This window comes from Diabrotica undecimpunctata, chromosome 1 (genome assembly GCF_040954645.1).
Source record: "Diabrotica undecimpunctata isolate CICGRU chromosome 1, icDiaUnde3, whole genome shotgun sequence".
Taxonomy (NCBI): domain Eukaryota; kingdom Metazoa; phylum Arthropoda; class Insecta; order Coleoptera; family Chrysomelidae; genus Diabrotica; species Diabrotica undecimpunctata.
The window spans coordinates 150,164,693-150,189,126 of record NC_092803.1 but is presented as its reverse complement, the minus strand read 5'-3'; the positions used below and the strand labels follow the sequence as shown (position 1 = coordinate 150,189,126).

General features: G+C 34.9%; 1 protein-coding gene across 2 annotated transcripts in view; it reads right to left on the bottom strand.

Annotated features, from left to right (window-relative positions):
* Positions 1 to 24,434, bottom strand: part of LOC140440796 (retinol dehydrogenase 14-like) — a 55,395-nt gene that overhangs the window by 6,176 nt on the left and 24,785 nt on the right. For both annotated transcript variants that reach the window (XM_072531169.1, XM_072531163.1), the window contains exon 3: positions 23,011 to 23,342. In XM_072531169.1, the coding sequence (XP_072387270.1) occupies positions 23,011 to 23,342 (332 nt within the window). The remainder of the gene's footprint in view (positions 1 to 23,010; positions 23,343 to 24,434) is intronic.

Below are 24,434 nucleotides of genomic sequence, written 5' to 3'. Positions count from 1 at the left end.
GTTGAAATCTTTATAAAATAGATCTTGCTACTGAGAATAATGACATCATCGGATACGCCGGCTATTAAAAATGTCTCACGCGATCACGATATATAGCCGGAAACACGTGCACATTCCAATTCGATTATTTAATGTAAGATAAAATATATTCTCTCATGGAGGCAGGAAGTTAATAATTAAGCCCGGCATGTGATGCATAAATGAATAGTCTTACGAAATATTGCGCAACATAGTTTTAGCGTGGGAGAGGCAGTTAGATAAAGAGCAGATGCACTACATATCGTCAGTTCAATTCTGATCATCCTTCAGACAAGTTGTGTGTTTTGTGCAGCGTCAGCAATTATACAAAGTACCGTTCGGAGAAGTTCTGTGTTTGTGAAGTGCCGGCAATTATATATACAAAAGTAAGTTTTATTATACTTAACCTTTTTTATATCATTTAGAATTCATCATTATCTTTACTAATTTCCAATTCTTAATAATTTTTCTGATTTAAACATTTTATTCAAATTACTTGGTTATATTCTCCGTTCTAAAAAAAAATGTTTGTAAATAGTGCGGTATTTGTAATTTTTTGTTTCTATGAAAGTTTTGTTAGTTAAAACTATTTCATTGTTAAATTAAAAAATATACATATTATAATAGATAGAATTTTTGTAAAATAATATTGCTACTCAAAGATATTTCACTGTTAAATTAAGAAATTGCTAGTCAAAGATATGTTACTGTTAAATTAAGAAAATATATATTGTTGCAGATGGACCTAAAAAAGATTAATGCATCCTCTCTGCTTACAGAGAAGACAATCAAGCCAATTAGAAAGCTAAACAGCCTACCCGTAGGAGTACCCCAGAAGATAATTGCGGCAAGAGAAGTCGATACGAAATTTGGGAAATCCATCCTTATTGAATTAGAAAAGGAGGTGACGTTCTTGCCGCAAAGGGTGGTTGAACTCTACAGGCCGCATTTGGAACATTTCAGCGAGGGAAAGTACAGCTTGGTGTTCCGAGGAAACGTTGCCACTGGAAAGGTGCAGCCAGCCGCCTCGTTTGAAATAATAGAAAATTAGAGGATAAAAAAAATATTGGTGAGTTTTTCATTTATTGATTTATTGCTTTTTACTTAATCATGAGTAACATTGGTGATCTTAGTAGTGACATTGTACAACATTTAATTCAAGCGCGTGATGTTTTGTTTCGAAATTATACACCGCGAGAAGCGAATATTTGGTTAAATCACATTAAAAGACATTTGACTTTGTTTACTAAAGCGATTCGGTGTGGGGACTTGGAATTAGCTAAATTACGGCAACTACAGACAAACGCGGGGCATTTAAAGACAATTAAATCGGAAATTCAAAATTTCGGTCTTCGCGTGGGTGGTGGAATTACTAAACATCGTCGGGTTAAATGGGAAGATGTAAATTCCGCATTCAAGAGTAGAATCAGAACAGGTATAATTATTAATCTAGGACACAAAGATTTAATGCAATTTTTCGGGGATTGTTTTAAGTTATTTAGAATTCGAATTAAAAACATTTTAAAAAAATTAAATATGATAAAATGTAATATGACATTATGTGGAGAATTTATTAGAAAATCAAATCAAGGAGGTGATATTAACCAATTTAAATATTTTAATACCAAAAACGAAGCCATAGACGCAGGAACGGACTTGGTTTTATGGTTTCACACAAACATAGTCGATAAATTAATGTCTAAGCTATCGGAATTTGAAGAAACGGGATCAGGGTGGGCTTTGAAAAAAATAGTTTCTTTAGAAGTCAATATAAATAAATATGAAGTGGGAAATGGAGCTTCGTCGTTCATTAGACTACCAGAACAAATCCAAAAGAAGCACGCATGTATTAATATCAAAAACGATGATGAAGCATGCTTTTTTTGGAGCATAGTTTCAGCGATTTATCCAGCTAAATGCAGTTCAGATCGTACATCTTCATATCCACATTATGCGACTGTCTTAATAATCGATGGGCTAGAGACACCTATGACTATAAAGGGTATTTCAAAATTTGAAAAGTTAAATAATATTTCTGTAAACGTGTACGGGTTAGAAATGAATGTTGCTAAAGAGAGAACATTTTACGTAACAACGCCGGTAAGGCTATGCAAAACCAAATTAACTAAACATGTAAATTTATTGATTGTACAAGATAAATATTTTCCAAAATTGAATGACTACAAAGCACCTATGGCTCACGATGAATCTGTAGAAATTAAGTATCATTATTGCATGATTAAAGATATGTCTCGACTTATGTCCAGGCAGTTAAGTAAGAACCGTAATAAAAAATTTTTATGTGATAGGTGTTTGAATTATTTTAGTAGTTTTGACAGATTAAATGATCATGCAAAATACTGTGAGAAAATTAATGAATGTAAAGTTTCTTTTCCATCATATCAGAATGTTGAATTTAAAAATCATATTTATAAACAAACAACTCCTTTTGTAGTCTATGCCGATTTTGAGTCAATGTTGAACAAAGTTAAAAACAGTCCATTAAAATGCAAAACAATTAAGTATCAGCAGCATAAAGCCTTTAGTGCAGGTTATTACGTAAAATGCTCTTACGATGAATCTCTGTCGTTTTACCGAAGTTACGCAGGTGAAGATTGCATGGAGTGGTTTGCCAAGGAAATGACGTTGTTGGCGGCATTTGTGCAAGGAAAAATTAAAGATATTGTACCTATGAATGTCACACCCAGTTTTAATGCATCTAATTGTCACATTTGCGAAAAAACGTTTTCAGATAAGGATGTAATTGTTCGTGATCACGACCATTTTACCGGAGATTTTCGAGGACTCGCACACCAAGTGTGTAACTTAAATTTCAAAAAACTTTTCGTTGTCCCAATTTTTTTTCATAATCTTAGCGGTTACGATTCGCATATGATGATTAGAGATCTTGCGAAAAATGGTAGTATCAGCTTACTACCAATAAATAAGGAAAAGTATATTTCATTTACAATATACGATTCTGAGGTCAGTATTAAGTTGAGGTTCGTTGATTCACTGAGATTTTTAAATTCATCATTGGACAAGTTGGCTGCCACATTGCAACCTGAGGATTTAAGATATTTAGCTAGCGAATTTCCAAATACCACTCCCGAACAAATGGAATTATTGAAACGAAAAGGCATATTCCCATACGAATATATTGAGTCTTTCAATAAATTGAATGAAACGCAACTACCATCAATTGATAAATTTTACAGCTCATTATCGGGTGAACACATCTCCAAAAATATGTATCATCATGCTCAGAATGTTTGGCAGTCATTCGGTATTAAAAATATTTTGGAATATAGTATGTTGTACATGAAAACTGATATTATGTTACTGACTTGCATTTTTGAAAATTTTCGACAAAAATGTCGAAGTACATACAGTCTTGATCCTGCATGGTACTATACCATGCCTGGATTTTCTTGGGATGCAATGCTTAAATATACTGGATGTAAACTTGAACTGCTGAATGATATCGATAAAATCATGTTTATTGAGAAAGCTATCCGAGGTGGTATAAGTCAAGTAAGTAATCGGTATTCTGAGGCAAATAACAAATACATGCATAATTATGATCCATCAAAGCCTAGTAAATATGTGCTATATTTAGATGTCAACAATTTGTATGGTTGGGCAATGTCTCAATTCTTACCATATGGGGGTTTCGAGTGGGTCGATACCAATATTGATGTCTTGTCTATTCCTGACGATGGAGATACAGGATACATACTACAAGTGGATTTGGAATACCCAGAACACTTGCATGACTTACATCGAGATTTACCGTTTTGTTGCGAACATCGTGTGCCACCAAGAAATAAGCTTCCAAAACTTATGACCACCTTGTACCATAAAAAAGAGTACACTTTGCATTATCGCAATCTAAAACAAGCTCTGAATGCAGGACTCAAACTAACAAAAATCCATAAAGTGTTGAAATTCAAACAGAGCGCTTGGCTTAAGCCATATATCGATCTTAATACAAAATTGCGAACTGCAGCAACTACAGCATTTGAAAAAGACTTGTACAAGTTAGCCAACAACGCCATATTTGGTAAAACGATGGAAAACATTAGGAAACATCGCATTGTAAAACTTGTATCAAAATGGGATGGAAGATATGGAGCGAAAAATTTGATTGCTAGTCCAAGATTTCATAATAGAACTGTGTTTAATGAAAATTTAATGGCAATCGAACTTAACAAAACAGAGCTCATTTTCAACAAACCATTGTACATCGGCATGTCAATTTTAGATATATCCAAAGTGTGTATGTACGATTTTCATTATAACTTTATGCTGCCATATATGGGAGTTGAAAATTGTAAGCTAATGTATGGGGACACTGATAGTTTTATCTATGAATTAAAATGTGATGACGTTTACAGAGATGTTATTAAAGCAAATTTATCCAAATTCGATACATCAGACTATTCTGAGAATAATATTTATGGAATACCTCAAGTCAACAAAAAAGTTCTCGGAATGATGAAAGATGAGGCAAACGGTCGCATTATGACTCATTTTGTCGGACTTAGATCTAAAATGTATTCGTTTAAGATTAGTACGACGGATGAGGATCGAAATGCATTGTGGGATAAATACAAGAATAATATGGATGATGCAAATATTGAAAGACTTGCAAATAATTTAGGCGTCACAAAAAAATCTAAGGGTGTAAAATATTCAACGGTAAAAAATGACATTACTTTCGATGATTATGTTAAGTGTTTAAACGAATTTACAACTAAAAGTGTTTCCCAATCAACGTTTCGTTCCTACGCCCATGATCTTTTTACAATAACACAAGAAAAAATTGCATTAAGTCCGTATGACGATAAACGTTACTTGCAACAAAATTCTCATGACACTTTACCTTGGGGTCATTATGAAACCACAATGATTGAGTAAAAACAAAAATTAATAAATGAAAACATAACCAATTTTTTTTTTATAGCTTTATCAATCTCCACACGAAAATGGACTGGCTATTTGTTAAATGAATATGTAGAATGATAATTGTAATTTAGTGAAAATCAACATTTGTAATTATTATAAGTAGAAAATAAAAACTCTAAAAAATATACATTGTTTTCCTGTAATTTTAAGTCTCAGCTTATCTTTTCCAGCGTTGTGAGACATTCAACGTGAAAATAAAAAAAGACATGTTTGCATAAATAGCATTTATTTTGATTATTACATAAAATCATTTACAACTTTAATTTTATAATAATATAAATATTCTCTTAAAGCATTACTTAACAAAGTGTCTGTGGAAATTTCGCAAAACGCAGTTAGAGCTTCAAGTGGTCCATATAAACTGCTTCTGCTGCAAAAGTTTGATTGTATCAAATCGATAACATTTCTATAATAAGCATGAAAGTGTAAATTATCCAATAACGATACACGATGACACACCAGACTGCTGTTTACTTCTAGGATTTGGTTGACATCCCTTTCATCTAGATAGTATTCCAGACTATGCTTTTCAATAACAAGGAACTTGGTTGAATCATACACTATTTGTTTAATTTTACAATAGTCTCCACACTGAAACTCGATAGGATTGTAATCATCTTGAGAGGTGCTGTTAAAGAAATCGCAAATCTTCTGCTTAAAAATTCCGATTATATCATCCCACTCGAACGTGTTTAAACTAATTCTTGCATTCTTGTTGTGCTGACACAAAATAATGGTTGATGAAAAATCACGAGCTGGAGAAAGGCCAACTTTGATTATACACTTGTCAAGCGGAAAGGATGCTTCTAGTAAATAATATGGTTCATTTTTGGCTGCTTCTTCGAATTTCGCCAAAACTCCATCTAATTCAGCTTCATAATCGATATCATCTGATGGTGAAGCAGCAGCTACCACCATATCGTCTGATGAACTATAACCACTATCTTGAGAACTCATATTGATGAACTGGCAGGAACAACTGGGCATGAGCTTGCAGCATTTATGAAATTTATACTTTTTGTCACCCCCCACTCATTTAGTGTATATCTACGCGGTGTATGTAAAAGTAGATCCTAAATGATATCTTTAACGTTAATCCAACTATTATGGCTACTATCGAATCCCAACCATTGAACATACATCTTATTTCCACGTCTGCGCAGTACTTTCTCTACTAAATATATGTCTTTATTTTTTGTTTTCTGTAATTCTTCTTCGTAGAATGCTCCTTTGATAGGCGCTCCAGTCATATCTTCAATCAAGTATGTTGTGGGATTCGTTATTTTAATTTCAGTAATTTTAAACAGTTCTGTTGTCCAATTCGGTTTATATCCCTTATCGAAAATGTGTTTATTTTTACTAATGCGAACCACGTCACCAACTTTCAATTTTCTTGGACCGGCAATTTTCAAGTGAGTATAATATTTTCGTAAAATGTCATTTTCGTTAGATTTATTAACATCAATAGGTCTAAGTCGAATTTTGCTGTGTTTCGTGTTGTTGTACTCTTTTGTAATTTGAGGCAAGATATCAATCCATTTGTAAGTTCCATTAAGACTGAAATACTTGTAAAGTTTTTCCTTCAATGTTCGAATAACTCGTTCACATATGGCTGCTTTTTTAACACTAAAGGTATTATAGTGATTAATACTATGCTTTCTCATGAGATTTTGAAACTTGGAATTGAAAAATTCTGTGCCTTGGTCTGTTTGTAAATTTTTCGGACATCGTCGAGTATGAGCGAGAATATCCGAAAATGTTCGAGTAATTTCCTCCCCTGTTTTCGTCTTTAATGGTCGAGTCCACACAAACTTTGAAAAACAATCAATTACAACAAGAATGAGCTTGTAAGATTTATTTTGACTGGCATAAGGTCTCATCTCAGCAAGGTCCATTTGCCACAAATCGTCTAGTCCTTTAATGATTGTTCGTCGACGAGGATAATTTTTTCGTGCAGGCTTGTGTAGCTCGTTAACTAGTTGTATCTTCTCCTCGGTAAATGCCATGTCTAGCTTCCAACGATTCGATTCTTTGAACTAACGCTAATTCGTTGTTCCGTTGGCTTTATTATGTAAGAGGTAATCTTCCATTACATTAAGACGCTCATCTAAATCATGTGAATTAAGATCCGCCGTTTTAATCTTTTTTTCTATTTCCAACGTTTTCATCATAATTTGTGCATTTTGGTTGGCGGCATCTGTAATATTCTTCGTCATTTCTTGTTTAAATATATCAAGATCATTTTTAAATTCATGCATTTGTTTTGATAAATCAGATATTTTCGAAGCAGTCATTTTATTCTCATCAGACAACTCGTTAACTTTTTTACTTAAATTAACTTCTATTTTACTAATGGAGTTTGAGATTTTTTGTTCGAGTTGAGTATCTTTTTGAATTCTATTTTTTTGTATCAAATTAATCTCTTTTCTTAGAAAAGTTTTCGCACGAACAATGCTGTCATCTACATATTTCTTATTGGAAAGATGATTACCTGCTACAGGAGGATCTCGTGTAATGTCTTTATGTACTTCATGTATCTGGTTTTGTAAATCCAAAATGGATTGCTTTAAGCCTTCACGTAGCTTTTTAACAACTTGTTCATTAGAACGGTAATGATGACGACCAAACTTGTCAACACTCATGTTGGAAATGATGTTCCAATAATCCAAACATTAATATATAATATCTGCTTCACGTAATTCGTTGATAATGGCAACAATTTCGTTATTGTGAGATGTGTTTCCTGCTTCTTGGGAAGCAACCAGCAATTTGAGTCTGTCGCATAGTTCGTTTGGATCATCCCAATATACATATTCAATAGGATTATCGTTGTAGATCAAATGAGAATTATCGACGAGCCCTGACCCTTTGGAGCTAGATGGTGAAGATAACGATGTTCGAGGAGACGTTGTCATCGATGATGAACGAGTCGTTTTTGCTAAACGAACAAGACCTTCGAAAGGTTGTCTCTTTAATGCAGTAGATCGAGTTTTCGGTGGCGATTTCTTTGTTGTTTCATCGGTAGGTTTAAATAGCGGTTTGATAATATGATGATATTTTTTCCCAGTTGCACCTTTAAGACGACCTTTGGAATCCAGATGAACTTCTGTACTATTTAATAAACTTTTATAGTGCTTTAAATCTGTATCATTATAATCTTCAGGGTTATCATAGAAAATTAGTTGGTATAGACCTGGCGTTCCCGGCACCCATCCTCCTTCCCCACTACCATCACTGATGACTTGTATACTACCTTTGTTTTTGTTAAAGTTTATTCGTCGTTTACCCAACATCCAGCCAATTTCATCATTGTAAATAGGTCCGTAGTTTTTATCAATTTTATTATCTTTCATCCAAAATTCTTTTATATACTTATGGCTCATTGGAGGATATTGCTCGATATATTCATCAATAGCCTCTTTCGAAACATTATTAGGATCAAATATATCATGTTCGTTAACTTGATCGATTGATACTGCATCGGAAAATACATCGTCATCTCTGGCTTCTTTTTTTATCTCTTCCTCCGTTTTCACCTCTTCTTTTTTAACGTGTCTAAGCTTGTTATTAATAGCATGATGCAACGTTTTTGACGATTGCGCAATATCTGTTAGAGGTTTAGCTATGGGCTTAAAGAGTTTATTTAGCGACTCATCTTGTTCTGTTTTACCTAACTTTAATGCCAAATACTTTTTGCGAATGACACGAGCTAGTTCGGCAACTTTACGCGTGCGCGCAGCTACCTCTTTGTCTGACATATTGTTATACAATGCGTGTTTTTCAACCATACCTACAGTTTTATAAACTTGTCGAAACCTTTACGATATCGTCCGTTAGAAATATCGAAATCCTTAACAATGACGAATGTACCGTATTTGTCCTTCCAACATTCGGAACAAAATTGTTTAAATTGCTCAAATGTCATATCAGGTGATACGTGGTCATCAAAGACGTGTTTCAAATTGAGCTCATCTTGCTTAAACAATACAATAAGATTCGCATTATCACGTAAAAGTTGTTTGCCTGCTCGACTGTATGATTGACATAGGTATGCACAATCAATGTCTTTATGTCTACCCATACAGTAATATTCACGTATTGTTTGTTGTGGATCCGTTGATACGTCATCAAATATGAATATTGAGTTTGGTTTAGCTTTACTTGGGCTTATAACATCATCATTATCTTTAAATGGAAAATAACCTACTTCTTTCACAGACTCCAACACTTCCTTCAAAAATTGATACTTGGGCTGAAACAACGACTTTGAATAAACGTAAACATTTTTGAATTTAGCGCCATTCAGGTCAAAAAGTAATGCCAACATAACATTAGTTTTTCCACATCCGCTTGGACCACATATGATAGCACGAAATGAATGTGGTAGCAATGCACCATGTTTGCTGGTTCTTGTCACGTTGTCGACAAAATCCAAGTTTTCCACTGCTAGTGTCTTGTCTTGTTGAATGACCTTCATCTTGTGATTGAGATGTATTTTGTACACATGGTTATATAAAGACATTTTTCAAAAAGCGATTCATTTCAATGTTGATCGTTCAAGGTGAAGGAGTGTTGAATTCTCTGATCAATAGTCTACCGTTTGAATTGCATGCTCCTGGTTACCAATATCTAGGACCTGGAACTAAATTACAGAAACGTCTAGCTCGTGGAGATCCGGGGATAAATCCGTTAGATCGAGCTGCGAGAGATCACGATCTCGCATATTCCCAAAGTAATTCATTGAAAGATCGACATAAAGCAGATTGGGTGTTGGAAAATAAAGCGTGGGAACGAGTTAAAGCAAAAGACGCATCTTTGGGTGAAAAAACCGCTGCCTGGTTAACTACTACAGCAATGAAAGCTAAACGAAAACTGGGTATGGGTATGAAACGTGGTAAAGGTGTTGGTTCATTTAAGCGACATGTGTTACAGCCAATTATCAAAACATTGAAACGTGCTCCTCCGTCACCAAATCTGCGTAAATCCGCTCTACTTGCACTTGCAGCAGCTAGAACAGCCGTTAAGAATGTAGGTGGGAAGAAAAATGTACGTGTTCCAAGAATTATTCCATTTGAACCAAAATCTGGTGGGATTTTACCTTTAATCCCAATCTTTGCAGGCCTATCAGCTCTCGGAAGCCTCGCTGGGGGCGCAAGTGCGATAGCGAAAACTGTTATCGACTCAAAGAATGCTCAAAAGAAACTAGAAGAAGATAAACGTCACAACAATGCAATGGAACATCTAGGCAAAGGATTATACCTGCGAAAAAACGCTAAAGGTGGCTTTGGATTATATTTAAAAAAGACAAAAAACTTCCGCTGAAGCTACCTAATAGGCCTTTAACCAATGTGGATTTAAATAGATTTGTTAAACTACTTAAAATTTCAAATTTCCGCGGCGTGTTCATGCGAGATAATTTACCACGTAGCCCTCGTAAACATGAATGTGCTATTATTAATCTCGACATTTCCACAAACCCCGGTACACATTGGGTAGCTTACAGAAAGATAAACAACGATATAGAGTACTTTGATTCATATGGTTGCCTGAAACCACCGCGAGAACTAGTATCCTACTTGAACGGTGGAAGAATTTTCTACAATAACGATCAATATCAAAGTTATAACCAAATTAACTGTGGACATCTTTGTTTAAAGTTTCTCTACAATGGAACCATCTAACGATATATTGAGAAGTGCCATTTGCATTTTTATGAAAAATATAACGAGCGTTGTTTGGTATGAACTACCTCAAGATATTCGTCGCGCACTAAAAGATTATTTACCCTGCAAGAAAGACTATGATAGACATGAATGGAGTGATGTTTGCGGCATGTATATGGAAAGTAGATGTGTATTTTGTAATGTATCATATTATGAGAAAAATTTGTAACAGTATAAGAATAAATAAAGGAATTTTTAACATATTTTGCTATTTAATTTCATACACCTATTCAAATGTATCAGTCATGTCTCGATTGTTGACCTTGACAAGTACTTCCAACGAGTTTTCGTTTACTCCTCAAGTACCTCTTGTGCTTGACCCTAACCGACAGTATTATGTAGCAGTGTTGGGATTTCATACATTTAATTCGATTCCAAACATCGATGGCGAAAAGTTTTACTACTACGAGAAAAATGATCGAAAAAAGTTGTGTAGCATCGATATTCCGTCTGGATCTTATGAAATTACCGATATCGAAACGTACATTTATAACGCATTAATCGATAAATATAATTCGATTCGAGATAATGAGTTCATCTTAAGACCCAACAACAATACGCTCAAGTGTGAAATCTTTAGTCAAGATCATGCTGTTACTTTCGAGAAAGATGACAGTCTCGGCAAAATATTGGGTTTCTCATCAAACAGAATATTGGTGCCAGGAAAAATGCATTCTTCGGACCAACCTGTAAACATTATAAAAGTATCGAGCCTACTTTTTGAATGCAACATTACCGAAGGAGCCTTTTACGAGGACAGACCTGCGCACACCGTTCTACATTTTCCGATAAGTGTTGATCCTGGTTTCTCTATTGACGAACGTCCTCATAATCCTATATACATACCAGTAAGCAATAGCATACGTGAAATTGCCAACATTACCGTTAGCGTACTCGATCAAGATTTAAGACCAGTCAACTTTAGAGGAGAGAAAAGTACACTTCATTTGGATTTTAAGGAAACGATATAGATGGGTTTAATTATAAAACAAAGCTCTACGCATCAATATCCATTAGTCTCACGCAAATCTTACAAGCGACGTGACGTGTCTGCTGTCAATAAAGCCTTTCTTGTTTCCATTGGATTACAGCTAAAAGATGTCAAAACGTCAATACATTCGACGACAGGTTCAGGAACCTCAACCACCTATTTTAGATCTGTACCAGAAACCTCAGTTCGACGATACTATTAGAAAAGAAGAATTTCGTACATATACACCTTACATCAAGTCATTTAATAATAGCGACGTTGTCGAGTTTATCATCAATCAATCAGATGCATTTTTTGCCATACACGAAACACTTTTGGAAATTAAAGGAAGTATAAAGAAAGTGGGTACTGGAACTGTTTCTCTTGCACCGAATGCTGGAGCCTTCTTGTTTGATACATGTACATACATCCAAAGTTCACACGACATGGAAATAGTTCGAGATCCTGGTGTAGTTAGCACTATTCGCAGTTTGTTGTGTTACACTCCTGACGATTCCAAGTATCTCAGTACTGCAGGATGGAACTATCCCAATAATCCACATTTATCGGGAGACAGCTTTAGTTTACTGATTCCGATAAAACATATTTTCAACATTTTCAACGATTACAATAAATTAACCTATGGTCGTCAAGTGTTTCGATTTGTTCGAGCACGTAATGATAGAGACAGTATTTTAGTGGAAGAACCTAATGCCACAACAACAACAACAGTGTCTTTAACTGTTACCAGCATGGAACTGAAGGTCAAACATGTCTTTCCGAATGACGATGTGAAAATTGACCTAATGACTCCGATTAAGAATAATACGCCGATAACCATACCTTTCCGTAAATGGGAACTTAATGAACTACCTTCACTTACGGCTGGATCCCGACGTGAGATATGGAGTGTAAAGACAACTTCAGCTGTTGAACGTCCACGCTATGTCATTGTAGCTTTTCAAACTTCTAAACGAGATGACATTCACGCCAATCCAACGTTATTCGATAACATTAAGGTGTCCAGCGTACGAGTGGTTATTAATGGTGAATATTGGCCTAACGAGAGAATGCAATTGGATTTTGCGAAAAATGATTATGCTATAGCTCACTACAACTATACCCAATTCTTTCCCAGTTATACTCATTCGTCAACAAAACATCCAATCTTGGATTATAATGCTTTTAAAAAATATGCTTTGTTTACTTTCGACTGCTCCAAACAGGATGATACGTCATTTAGATCGGGAACCGTTGATATTAAGTTGGAAATCGAAGCAGATGAAGGTTTTTCTGCAGGCACTCGAGCGTACTGTTTAATTGTCCACGACAGTCTACTCGAATACTTTCCTCTAACTGAAGTTATCAAAAATATCATTTAACTTGACTTATTCAATCATATCCAATTCAGTATACTATCAGCCATCATGAGGATCGCATTAGTTGACATTCAAGGATTCACCGTAGATGGGTGGTTTGTTCCCAAAGAACTTAGCATTGAAATTGGCTTTAAACATTGCCATTATATATTTAAACCTCCACAACCGTTTGCTACATTAAGTAATCAAGATAAGAAGACTGCTGTGTACTTGGAGAAAAACGTGCATGGTCTTCGGTATTCTAATGGAGATGTTAAATATTCAAAAATAAATAAAATACTGGAATCTAAGTTGTTGTATGCAGCTGACTACATCTACGTTCGCGGAGAACAACAAGCAGAATTTTTAAGATACAAATGTTATATGCTTGACGTCTGTCCCATAATTATTGATGTTTGCAAGTTTGATGATTCTCCATACTCCACTGGAGGCTTTGCTCCACATGAATACAACTGCCACGCTACTGGACTATTTTCCTGCTCCTCGATAAATGTGGATCACCTCCGTCAATGGCTGTGTAACAAAATATTACCTATATAAATTGGATTTTTTTAAATAAAAGATTAAAAGTTTTATTTTAGTTTTATTTTAACAGTTTTACATATTTATTTTAATGCAAGATGATTCGCATTTACGATTTACAAGAAATTTTTTAATGATATTAATCGCTATAAAGGCATTTATTACGAATATAATACTTAAGAGTATAATCGATAAACCATATTGATCGATGTCATCATTATTAGTTTTGTACCATTTTGAATCACTTTCGGTGTTATTTGGGGATATTAGCTTGATCTTATAGAATGCTCCTCCTGATTTTGGTATCGCTTTGAAAAATACTGGAAGCTGTCCATAATTCACCACTTCATGATCCATTAGAGTCCAGTTCGGTCGATTACAATCAGTTTTTTCATCATTAAAACATATCGCCTGGTTCTTAACGTTGTTTGGAACGTTTGTATAAAGGACATTGTTAACAATAGCTGTAAGGATGATGAATGAGGTTGTTAGTGGAGGCATCTTGTCGGTTGAATTCTTTTTAACGGGTATTGTGTTGTTTTTGGTAACTTTCTTTCTGACAAATTAAACTCTGCAAATCGTTTTTCAATTGCAGTTCTATCTTCGTACCACTGTATATCGGCTTTTAACTTTTGTATTTTTTCGTACAACTCTTCTAATCTACACCGTATGGAAGTCATCGATGAAATAAATGTCTTTCGCTCCAGAAGCCAATATAAATAATATTCTTAGTCACCCCCACTACCCTGGTATAATAAATAGAAATAAATGTTTTAATTCTTTATTCAAAAATACTGCTATTTAATTCACTAATTGTATCTTCCTTATAATAATACAAATATTCCCTTAATGCTAAACTTACAATACTAGTATCACAAGAAGTCTCACAAAATGAATATAAAATGTCTATTGGTTGTAAATCGTTTTTGAATGAAGTAGCAATTTTTAACGCATTACAATAGTAATCTAAAAATCTCAGTCCTTCGAGAAAACGAATGCGTGGTAAAATTAACTTTTCATTTCCTTCAATAAGATTTTTAACATCTTTTTCAAATATCTGCAAAGTAACACCAAGTTTCTTAACATTGAGCCATTTAAGTTGATCTGTCGCTTGAGTTTCAATTGCTAACAATTCACAACATTCTGGAGGTTCATCTTCACAATAGCATTGCAGAGGCATCAGGAAAAACTGATTATATTTACGATTAAGTTCATCGATGAATTGGATCCAATCACATATACCGAACGATATCTCATTATTCTCGCTGCTTAATTTAACACCCGGTCCAAATGATCGAGCTGAACTTAATCCAACTAATACTTTTAAATGCTCAAAATTATACAAAGTATTAAGCAGCATCATTTCACTTTTGGCTCTTACTTCCACACTGTTCATGTTGTAATGACTACGTTTTACGAAATAACGCTGTGAACATGAACACGTTTAATTATATCTTCTTACCTCTCCACACCTGCCTCTCCCACGCTAAAACTATGTTGCGCAATATTTCGTAAGACTATTCATTTATGCATCACATGCCGGGCTTAATTATTAACTTCCTGCCTCCATGAGAGAATATATTTTATCTTACATTAAATAATCGAATTGGAATGTGCACGTGTTTCCGGCTATATATCGTGATCGCGTGAGACATTTTTAATAGCCGGCGTATCCGATGATGTCATTATTCTCAGTAGCAAGATCTATTTTATAAAGATTTCAACTGATCATGTAAAGTATAAATTGAAAAATAAACGAATTTTTGTTATTATGGTAATCGATAAAATATATACGAGGTAACTCGTAAAATATAAATTGAAAAAATTTAGAAGTTTTACGCTAATGGTTGTAGGTTTTAATTACAAAAAATACGAGGAAAAATTGCTCTCTTTGTCTGTCATTCGTCTTCTTCTCTTTGTCAATTCATAGAACGCAGTCACCGACCAGCGATTGAACATCGTTCTCATTGGTTACGTTGGACGTGTAGCTTCGTTATTATTGGGGGGGCGTCTTTTCGGGAGGAATGGGGGGACTGGGGGCGTCTTTTCGGGGAATGGGGGGGACTGGGGGCGTCTTTTCGTTAATATTGTGGTACGACTCCACCATTAGTCGATGCACGTCTTTCTCATTGGCCGTTGATGCACACCATTGGCCTCCAACGTCACGAGGATGTCCGCCATTGGTCGAGGACACGTTTCTGTGGCATCATTGGTCGAGGAAAACGTTCTAACGTCACGAGGAGGGTGTTACTATGTCACCATTGGTCCCTCATCGCTATACCGCCATTTCTATGTTGTTTATTCAAATTCTAAGCTGTCATTGGTCGCTGGGGGTGTTGCTATTCCCACCACTGACGCTGCTATGCTGCCATTGGTCAACGACACGTTCCGACGTCACGAGGACGTCCACCATTGGTCAGCAAGACATTGGGGGACGTTCCTATGCCACCATTGGCCTGCTATTCCCACCACTGACGCTGCTATGCTGTCATTGGTCGACGACACGTTCCGACGTCACGAGGACGTCCTCCATTGGTCAGCAAGACATTGGGGGACGTTCCTATGCCACCATTGGCCTGCTATTCCCACCACTGACGCTGCTATGCTGTCATTGGTCGACGACACGTTCCGACGTCACGAGGAGGGCGTTACTATGCCACCATTGGCCTGCTATTCCCACCACTGACGCTGCTATGCTGTCATTGGTCGACGACACGTTCCGACGTCACGAGGAGGGCGTTACTATGCCACCATTGGCCTGATATTCCCACTACTGACGCTGCTATGCTGTCATTGGTCGACGACACGTTCCGACGTCACGAGGAGGGCGTTACTATGTCACCATTGGTCCCTCATCGCTATACCGCCATTTCTATGATGTTTATTCAAATTCTGAGCTGTCATTGGTCGCTGGGGGTGTTGCTATTCCCACCACTGACGCTGCTATGCTGCCATTGGTCGACGACACGTTCCGACGTCACGAGGACGTCCACCATTGGTCAGCAAGACATGGGGGGACGTTCCTACGCCACCATTGGCCGAGGGGCGTGGTCTAGAGACACGAGGTACGTTCCTACGTCACCATTGGTCGAGGGGCGTGGCCTCGAGACCCTAGGCACGTTCCTACGTCACGAGGGGGGCGTGGCCTTAACCCATGAGGATACGTACGCTTGACGATCGACGTGTGACGTCACTTCCGCTCCAGAAGGAACCCTATCTATCTACTAGTAATAATCCACAAATTATTTATTAAAAAGTATCCTGAGAGTACAGTAAAATACAGTTACTACAATAAATTCTTTCATGAAAATTTTAACCTACATTGTGATAGTCCACAAATTGACACATTATGCAGTGTCTGTGAGGAGCCTAATTTAAAAAATTAAAAGCCCTAGTTTTGGCGAAGCAGCAAAAAAAGTAGCGATTGCCGAAAAAATCGTACACTGCCGCCGAAGTAAAAAATTTTACACTACCCTACATGATCAAGTTGAGGAATGCATTCAAAGAGATGATGTAGAAGCAATCGCCTTCGATTTTATGCAGAACCTTCAACTTTCTGCAATTCCTGTACAAGACCAAATTTATCAGCAAAAACCACTGAGTTACAAGAATCTGTTTCTAGAATCTGAGTTACAAGAATCTGGCTTTAACCGATATAGGCAGATTTAAAAAAATTCAACAATTTTTCCCACTTTTAGGTTACTCATTTCTGACCGTGTTTTTGGGGTTATTAAAAGAAACCTTAGAAAATTTGACCGAGTTTATGACATCCATAAGTATACGGAGATGATTGTTAACGCAAGTGCCCAAAACCTATTCACGGTCTGTGAAATTAAAAGGGAAAGTATTATAAATTTTAAAGACTGGTAGCCTACGTATTATAAGTTTGCATGTGCGTCGACCAAGATACAGAAGTTAACAAGGGACCAACGAGTTCGTTCTCAATTTCCCAATTTGTATCATTTTGTCCACAGCGTTGATGCTCCCGGCAGTATTCGAGGTAGTGAATACATTAATGGTGCGTTATGGAGTACCTTCAATGTTTCCATTCCAAAAACAAGCAATTTCACAGTTAAAATGCCAACTCAAAAGGCGTATAAAGACCGAATTCTTATACTAGAGGCCAAAACAGAAAATTTTACCACACTGCTTCAATGGGTGGAGAAATCGTTAAAACAATTTTACGAAAATATTATTCAAATATCAGCCACTAAGAAAAAATCCAAGGAAGTCACAAAATAAACTGTATGAGATTAAAATTGTTTAGTAATAAATACTTTTGTTTTGAAACCGGTCATTTCATTATTGAAACAACCTAAGTTCATTTTGTAGCATTTTAAAATTCCTTGGTATATATCGATATCCCCTCGTATATGTATTAAATTATCAAAGTATTTCAATTCCTCTTAGCGTCGTCGCCAAGTTAAAATAAACCATTTTAGAGTTTGTTTGTATTTCACAGATGCGTTTTTCCTCGGTATTTCTTTTGATCGAAGCCATTTTTTAGATATTTTGGGCGTTACAAATAGACAGAAATATTCCAGTTTATATGTTTTGTTTAGGCTAAGTTGGGCGAATGAATTTAAAAGATAATTAGATCACTCTCGCTGAAGCTACTGTCAAAGGCAGTTGGTGTCCGTGTTAGTCCGAATTTTCGTCAGATTCGTAAATTTTTTTATTTTATTTTTTTTTTATTTTTTATTTATTTTGAGAACGATTTCCGAAGTGGAAATTGAAACGTCAATAAACGTAATTTAACCTTTAATTGTGGCTTATTCCCATTTAAATAGTAATTACTTTAAAATGCCACACTAAAATAGCTTCAGAACAATAGCTGTTTTTTTATTGTTTCTTTGTTATGGAACATAAGTAGTTTTGTGGCAGTTAATAGTAGCAGTTCAATATGTGGTCGCAGTCTAAGTGAGTCAACTTCCAACCTCAATAATTCGCAGTGTGATATGCCGTTTTTGTTCGTGTGGCAGAGAATTTAAGCCCAGTTCTAACCCCAGAAATTCCAGTGAAGTCTAGTTTCCACCCCCTGCATTTTTGTGTAAAAACCCAGTGCAATCCAGGTAACTTTTGTGTTTAAATTTTAAAGGAAAAGTAAAAGTTAACATTTTTATAAATAATTGCTTTCATGGGAGTTTGTAAAGATAAATTTTTATTTGCAATAATTTATTTCTGTCGCAGTTTATAGCCCAATAACAATTTTTTTGTAAGTTTTGTAGCATCTCCCACTTTTACACAGAGTTTGTAAACGGATAGGACGTGTAAGTTTTTCTTCTTTGTTATTTTTGTATTTATTTTTTAACTATTAATATAGTATTTTTGTGCCATTTATATTTGTAACAATTGTAAAACAATTTGTTTCTCACATATGTCGTTACAATTTGTCACCTCGAAGCAGCGTTCTTATTTTAAATAGCTAGAGGTCTTTCTTGTTGTTTTGTTTATCCATTTGTTGTAGAGGATTTATGTAAATACCCCTTTCTTTCAAGTTTTGTAGTTACCCCAATCCGACCCCTTGCCATTCAACTTATCCACGACCCCAGCTCTCTGAAGAAAAAGACCCCAGAAACCCTGAGTTCCGTTCACATAAGTATCGTTTATTTTTCTTATCCTATCTAATCCCCCAGTCCCAATTTTCAACTCCTTATAGCAATACCTTATGTGGTAGGCAAAATAACTCGTTAAAAATTTAAAAATGTTTATTTAAAGGGTTAAGTAACGATTTAGAATGCTTTTGCTTTTGATAAATTCTTACATTAGGTTTAATCTATTAACTCCAAACTTTACTTTTAGTGAAAATGTTCAGATAAACTTTCAAAACGTTTTGTTCATCTCCTGCAAACTGTCCGAATGTGACTTAGGTTGTTTCTGAAATAAGCGATCATTCTTTAATATTTCCTATAAAAATAGATATAAAACTTAATAACATTTAAATAATACAGAATACAGGGTATACCAGATGTTATATGGATGTAGTTCTGCATAAAGGAACCAACCCACATTTTGGCAGTTTTGAGATAATGAAGTTTTCGATTATAAAAATTAGTGTTCTATAAAATGCAAAATAGAACCAACCTATTTATGTGCATAGTCACGCTATCTGTGGGATAGTACCCTTATGCATACAGTAAAACGCGGTTACAGAATTCTGCATAAAGGAACCAAACGGGTTGGTTCCTTTATGCAAATTTCATACCTAGTTATTAGATTGTTGGTTCCGGTTGTGTTTACATAAACCGTTATCTTTCAGTTACATTTTAAGTGTTAACGAGTGATATCACTATGTCTGTGTCCAGAGGACGATATATGGTGCAGCTAACACAAAAAGAAAACAAAGATGAGGTGTGTAATAAGTATTAAAAGCGTGCAAAAATAAATTTGTTTAGATTAAGTAAAAATTTGAAACCTAACCTCAATACTTTTTAGGAACCTACCATTGACGGTGATAATCTGTTACAAGATTCGGGTGATTTTTCAGAAGACACCGATGATAGCATTGTTGATGCGAATTATGTACCCTCTTCATCAGATACAGAAGATGAAAATGCCCCGTTGGAAGATGTAGTTAGCAATCAAGGTACTTCTACAGGCAGACGGCCAAAGGGTCGAAAACGCAAATATAACAATCAAACACGTGATAGCAGGAAAAAGTTCAAGAACACCAACAAACCTTACGTAAATTATAGAGGTATCCATGTTAATTCCAAAGAATTTGAAAACTACGTGTGCAAGTGTAAGAATAGGTGCAGTGAGATGGTTTCTGTGGAAGAACGAGAAAAACTGTTTAACAAATACTGGAAATTAGGATCATATGATTCCCAAACAACTTATTTAGGTACACTAATCAGCGAGGAACCAGTCAAGCGTCATTATGGAGTTAGTTCTGGTGATCGGGCGAAACAATTTACTCGAGTATATAAAATAAGTAGTATTAAGGTTTGCCGGGACATGTTTGTTTGCTCCAAATATAAACAAAACGTGTTAATACCGCTCTCGTGAAGATTAAGTCGGACAGTATAGTTGATAAGAGAGAAGCGTATGGTGGTTATAATAAACTTAGCACTACACGTTTCAACGAAGTTATTGACCACATAAAAAGACTTCCAAAATATAAGTCCCATTACAGACGGGAAGAAATGCAAGATGCTGAGTATTTAGAAAGCCACATAACTATTGAGAAAATGCATTCTTTGTATTCAGAAGAAGTGGAAAATCCAGTCAGCTATCAAAAGTATAAAAAAAATTTTTATTCAAATTTTAATCTACGGCGTAAGCCGTTAAAAAGGGACACCTGTAATCTATGTGACAAATTAAATACTGCTGTAAAATGTGCTAAGAGTAACGATGATAAAGAAAAGTTTTTGCAGGAGCATAAAATACATTTAACTAATCAGGAAGAAGCAAGAAACAGAATGAACAAAGACATGCAACAGGCAAAAATCGATGACAGTTTAGAAGTCCTTACGTTTGACATGGAAAAAACATTACCCTTGCCAAAAATTCCCACGAATATAGTTTTCTATAAGAGACAGATATGGTTTTATAATACTGGTATCCATTCATGCAAATTCAATAAAGGATATTGTTATACATGGTTAGAAGGCAAAGCTGGTAGAGGAGCTCAGGAGGTAGGGTCTTGTTTGCTCAAGCACATTGCGCGACATGTTCCTGAATCCACAAAACATCTCATACTTTGGTCAAATTCTTGTGGTGGCCAAAACCGAAATATAAAAATTGTACTAATGTTAAAGGCTGCATTGGAAAATCATTTGACATTAGAAGATATTTCATTAAGGTTTTTGGTTTCCGGGCATAGTTTTTTAAAAAACGACAGCGATTTTTCAGACATAGAAAAGGCATTAAAGTTACAGCAAAGAATCTACAGTGAAGACGATTACATAAATATCATAAAAAGCTGTCGTAAAAAAAATCCCTTATAGGTTACGAAAATGAAAACGGAACATTTTTTTGGCACCAAAGATACAGAAAAGCTTATCACCAACCGCAAAGTAGATACGTCTGGAGAAAAAATTAATTATCTTCATTTGAGAGAAATAAAAATTTATAAAGAAAAACCATTTGAATTATTTATGTCAAAAACACACAGTGAAGACTATGTTCAAGTAGACATTTCAAAAAAATCAAAAGGCAGACCTTCTTTAGATAACACAAGGAACATCTTTTCGCCATCGCTAACTCAACTGTGGCCTACGGGCAAACCAATATCGCCCAAGAAGCTTGAAGACATCTCATCTTTACTACATCTTATTCCTGAAGACGTTAAGCACCACTATACTACTCTGACAAGTGATAGTAATGTTGAAGATTATCTTGATGGCTACGACGCTAATTTAGATATTGAATTTGACGGATAATACATGTTGATTTGATAAATAAAATATTTTGCCTTCTAAAGTGTTACTTTTTATCCATATTGAATAAATATCAGAGTGGTTCCAATATTCAAATTTTATAATCCAGGTATTCACATTATGCAAAAAAGAACCAAGCCACATAACAAAAACAAAATAACATTTTTTATAATATGGTCATTAAATTATCTTAGATTTACACCAATAAATTAGTTTTATCCATAAATGAACGCTTAAATAATTCAAACTGCCCTACTACATTTTTAGCAATTTAAATACATAAAACCTGTCATAGCTCATTTTCATATATTTTGGGTTGGTTCTTTTATGCATAACTACATCCATATTACATAATATAAACATATTTGTCTTGACTCACAACTAGTTTGCCGTGAGATATAATTCCAAAATCTATTACGTTAGTAATTTAAAATAATATACAACGATAGCTTAATATAATTTTTATTTTTTGCTATAGAGATGTGTAGATGCTCACATTTTACTTAGTAATGATACAAAAATGTTTTTTTGTATTTAGCATTGGTTTAGAATATTTGGCTCCCAAAGAAATTTGTGCGTTTTATTGTTATACATTGGCTCCTAACTTTCATTGTTACTCATTGGCACCCACCGTTTCTGATGAGTCGTTCGATGGTAAAAAATTCTAATTAGAGTTTTCAAAACCGTATACAGGGTGAAATGATTGCTATGAACAAAATAAACTAAGTTTTAGCCGGACCTGATTTTTTTTTGTTTGAATAAATCAGTTGTTTAGGTGGTAGTGTAGTGTAACCGTTGATCAAATACGAGGCACAACGAATTTACCCTTCAAAAGTTATAACGAATAGAAATTTTAGTCAAAATTTATAACTCTAAATATTATTAAACAATGGGAGAAGACACTTTTTAATGGTCATTTGTTATTCCCCATATGAGCCTCCATACGAGGAAGGAGAATATGCAGTTGATCATGACTCAACCTGATATGAAAAGACAAAACATGTAAATTTATTAGCAATACCTGAAACAAACAAAAATATAATACTTACCACACCACACAATTTTATCACTAAAGGAATTGTAGAATAATACATTACAATATCAAATAAATTCGTCAAATTTTTCTCAGCTATTTTAAATATCCCTGTTTTTACTACTCCAGGATGGTAACTGTTACAAGTAATATTCCATTGTTTAAGTTTCCTTGCAAACATGTCAGCGGTTATTATATTACAGAATTTGGAATTGGCGTAGTCGAAGTTTCTAAACACAGAATTATAAATTTTATAACCTTTCACAGATCTCCTTGTAAGAGTATGAAAATAAGCCAAAAATGATGTCACAAAAATTACTCTAGCACCTTCGGACTTCTTCAGAAGATCTAAAAACGAAAGAGATATTTATTTTATACTATAAAATATCTTAAACTTAATTTAAATATTTTTAATTTAGTTTAATTAAAACTAATTTACCTATTTTAATTTAATTAAAACTAATAAAATAATCAGTTTTAGAAAGAGTTTTTTTTTCTGGACGTCATCTATTATCAACCAGTATTACTACAGCTAATTAGGTTACTGTACATCTTCTATTTACTCAAAATACCCATTCTAGAATTCTGAAAGCCTGTATCAGGATATACAGGTATAGTGAATGGGTACCAAATATTTTTGAAACCATATTATGGTAGTCTCCAGAAAATGTTTGCTGTCTGAGTTCTAGTGCGTTGCAGTGAGCATAATATGATTTTACTGTGTAAGTTTCACTGCCACGGAGGCTGCAGCTAAAAAACACCTCATTGTATGCAGGTGTCTCTTGACTGGCGCATATCAATTGAAAAAACCTGTTATCCTTTTTAGCTGATTTTTGCTTATTTTCCTCAGAACTTCAGCCATATTATCGCGTGTCCGTCCAGCTGTTTATTCCTTAATCATGAAAGAAATAGAAATTGAAAAATATCCAAAAAATTTAAATACAAATAATGGTTGACAAAGACTTCCATTGACCTTAAGGCAAGCAAAATTATTAAATCAGATGTTTTAATTGTTTTTGTTTTAAAGTAGTTTGTAATTGTTTATGATAAATTACGCGCTTTTATTTCACCGCTAATATTCAATCTGTACTCGGAGCATATTTTTAAAGAGGCTCTAAAAAATATTGATTAAGGCATCTCAATAAATGGAGTCAAGCTCAATAACCTGCGGTATGCAGATGATACAATAGTGTTTTCCAATACCATAGAAGGGCTGCAAAACTTAATGAACAAAATAACGGAAACAAGTAGAATATGTGGACTGGATATAAACACCAGCAAAACCAAACTAATGATCATCAGCAAGGAAACCATAACTGGAGCAAATCTGTATGTGAACCAAATGAGAATTGAACGTGTCCCACAGTACAACTACTTGGAAACTAAAATCAATGAGTTGTGGTAAAATACCCAAGAGAATAAATGTCGCATCAGAAAGGC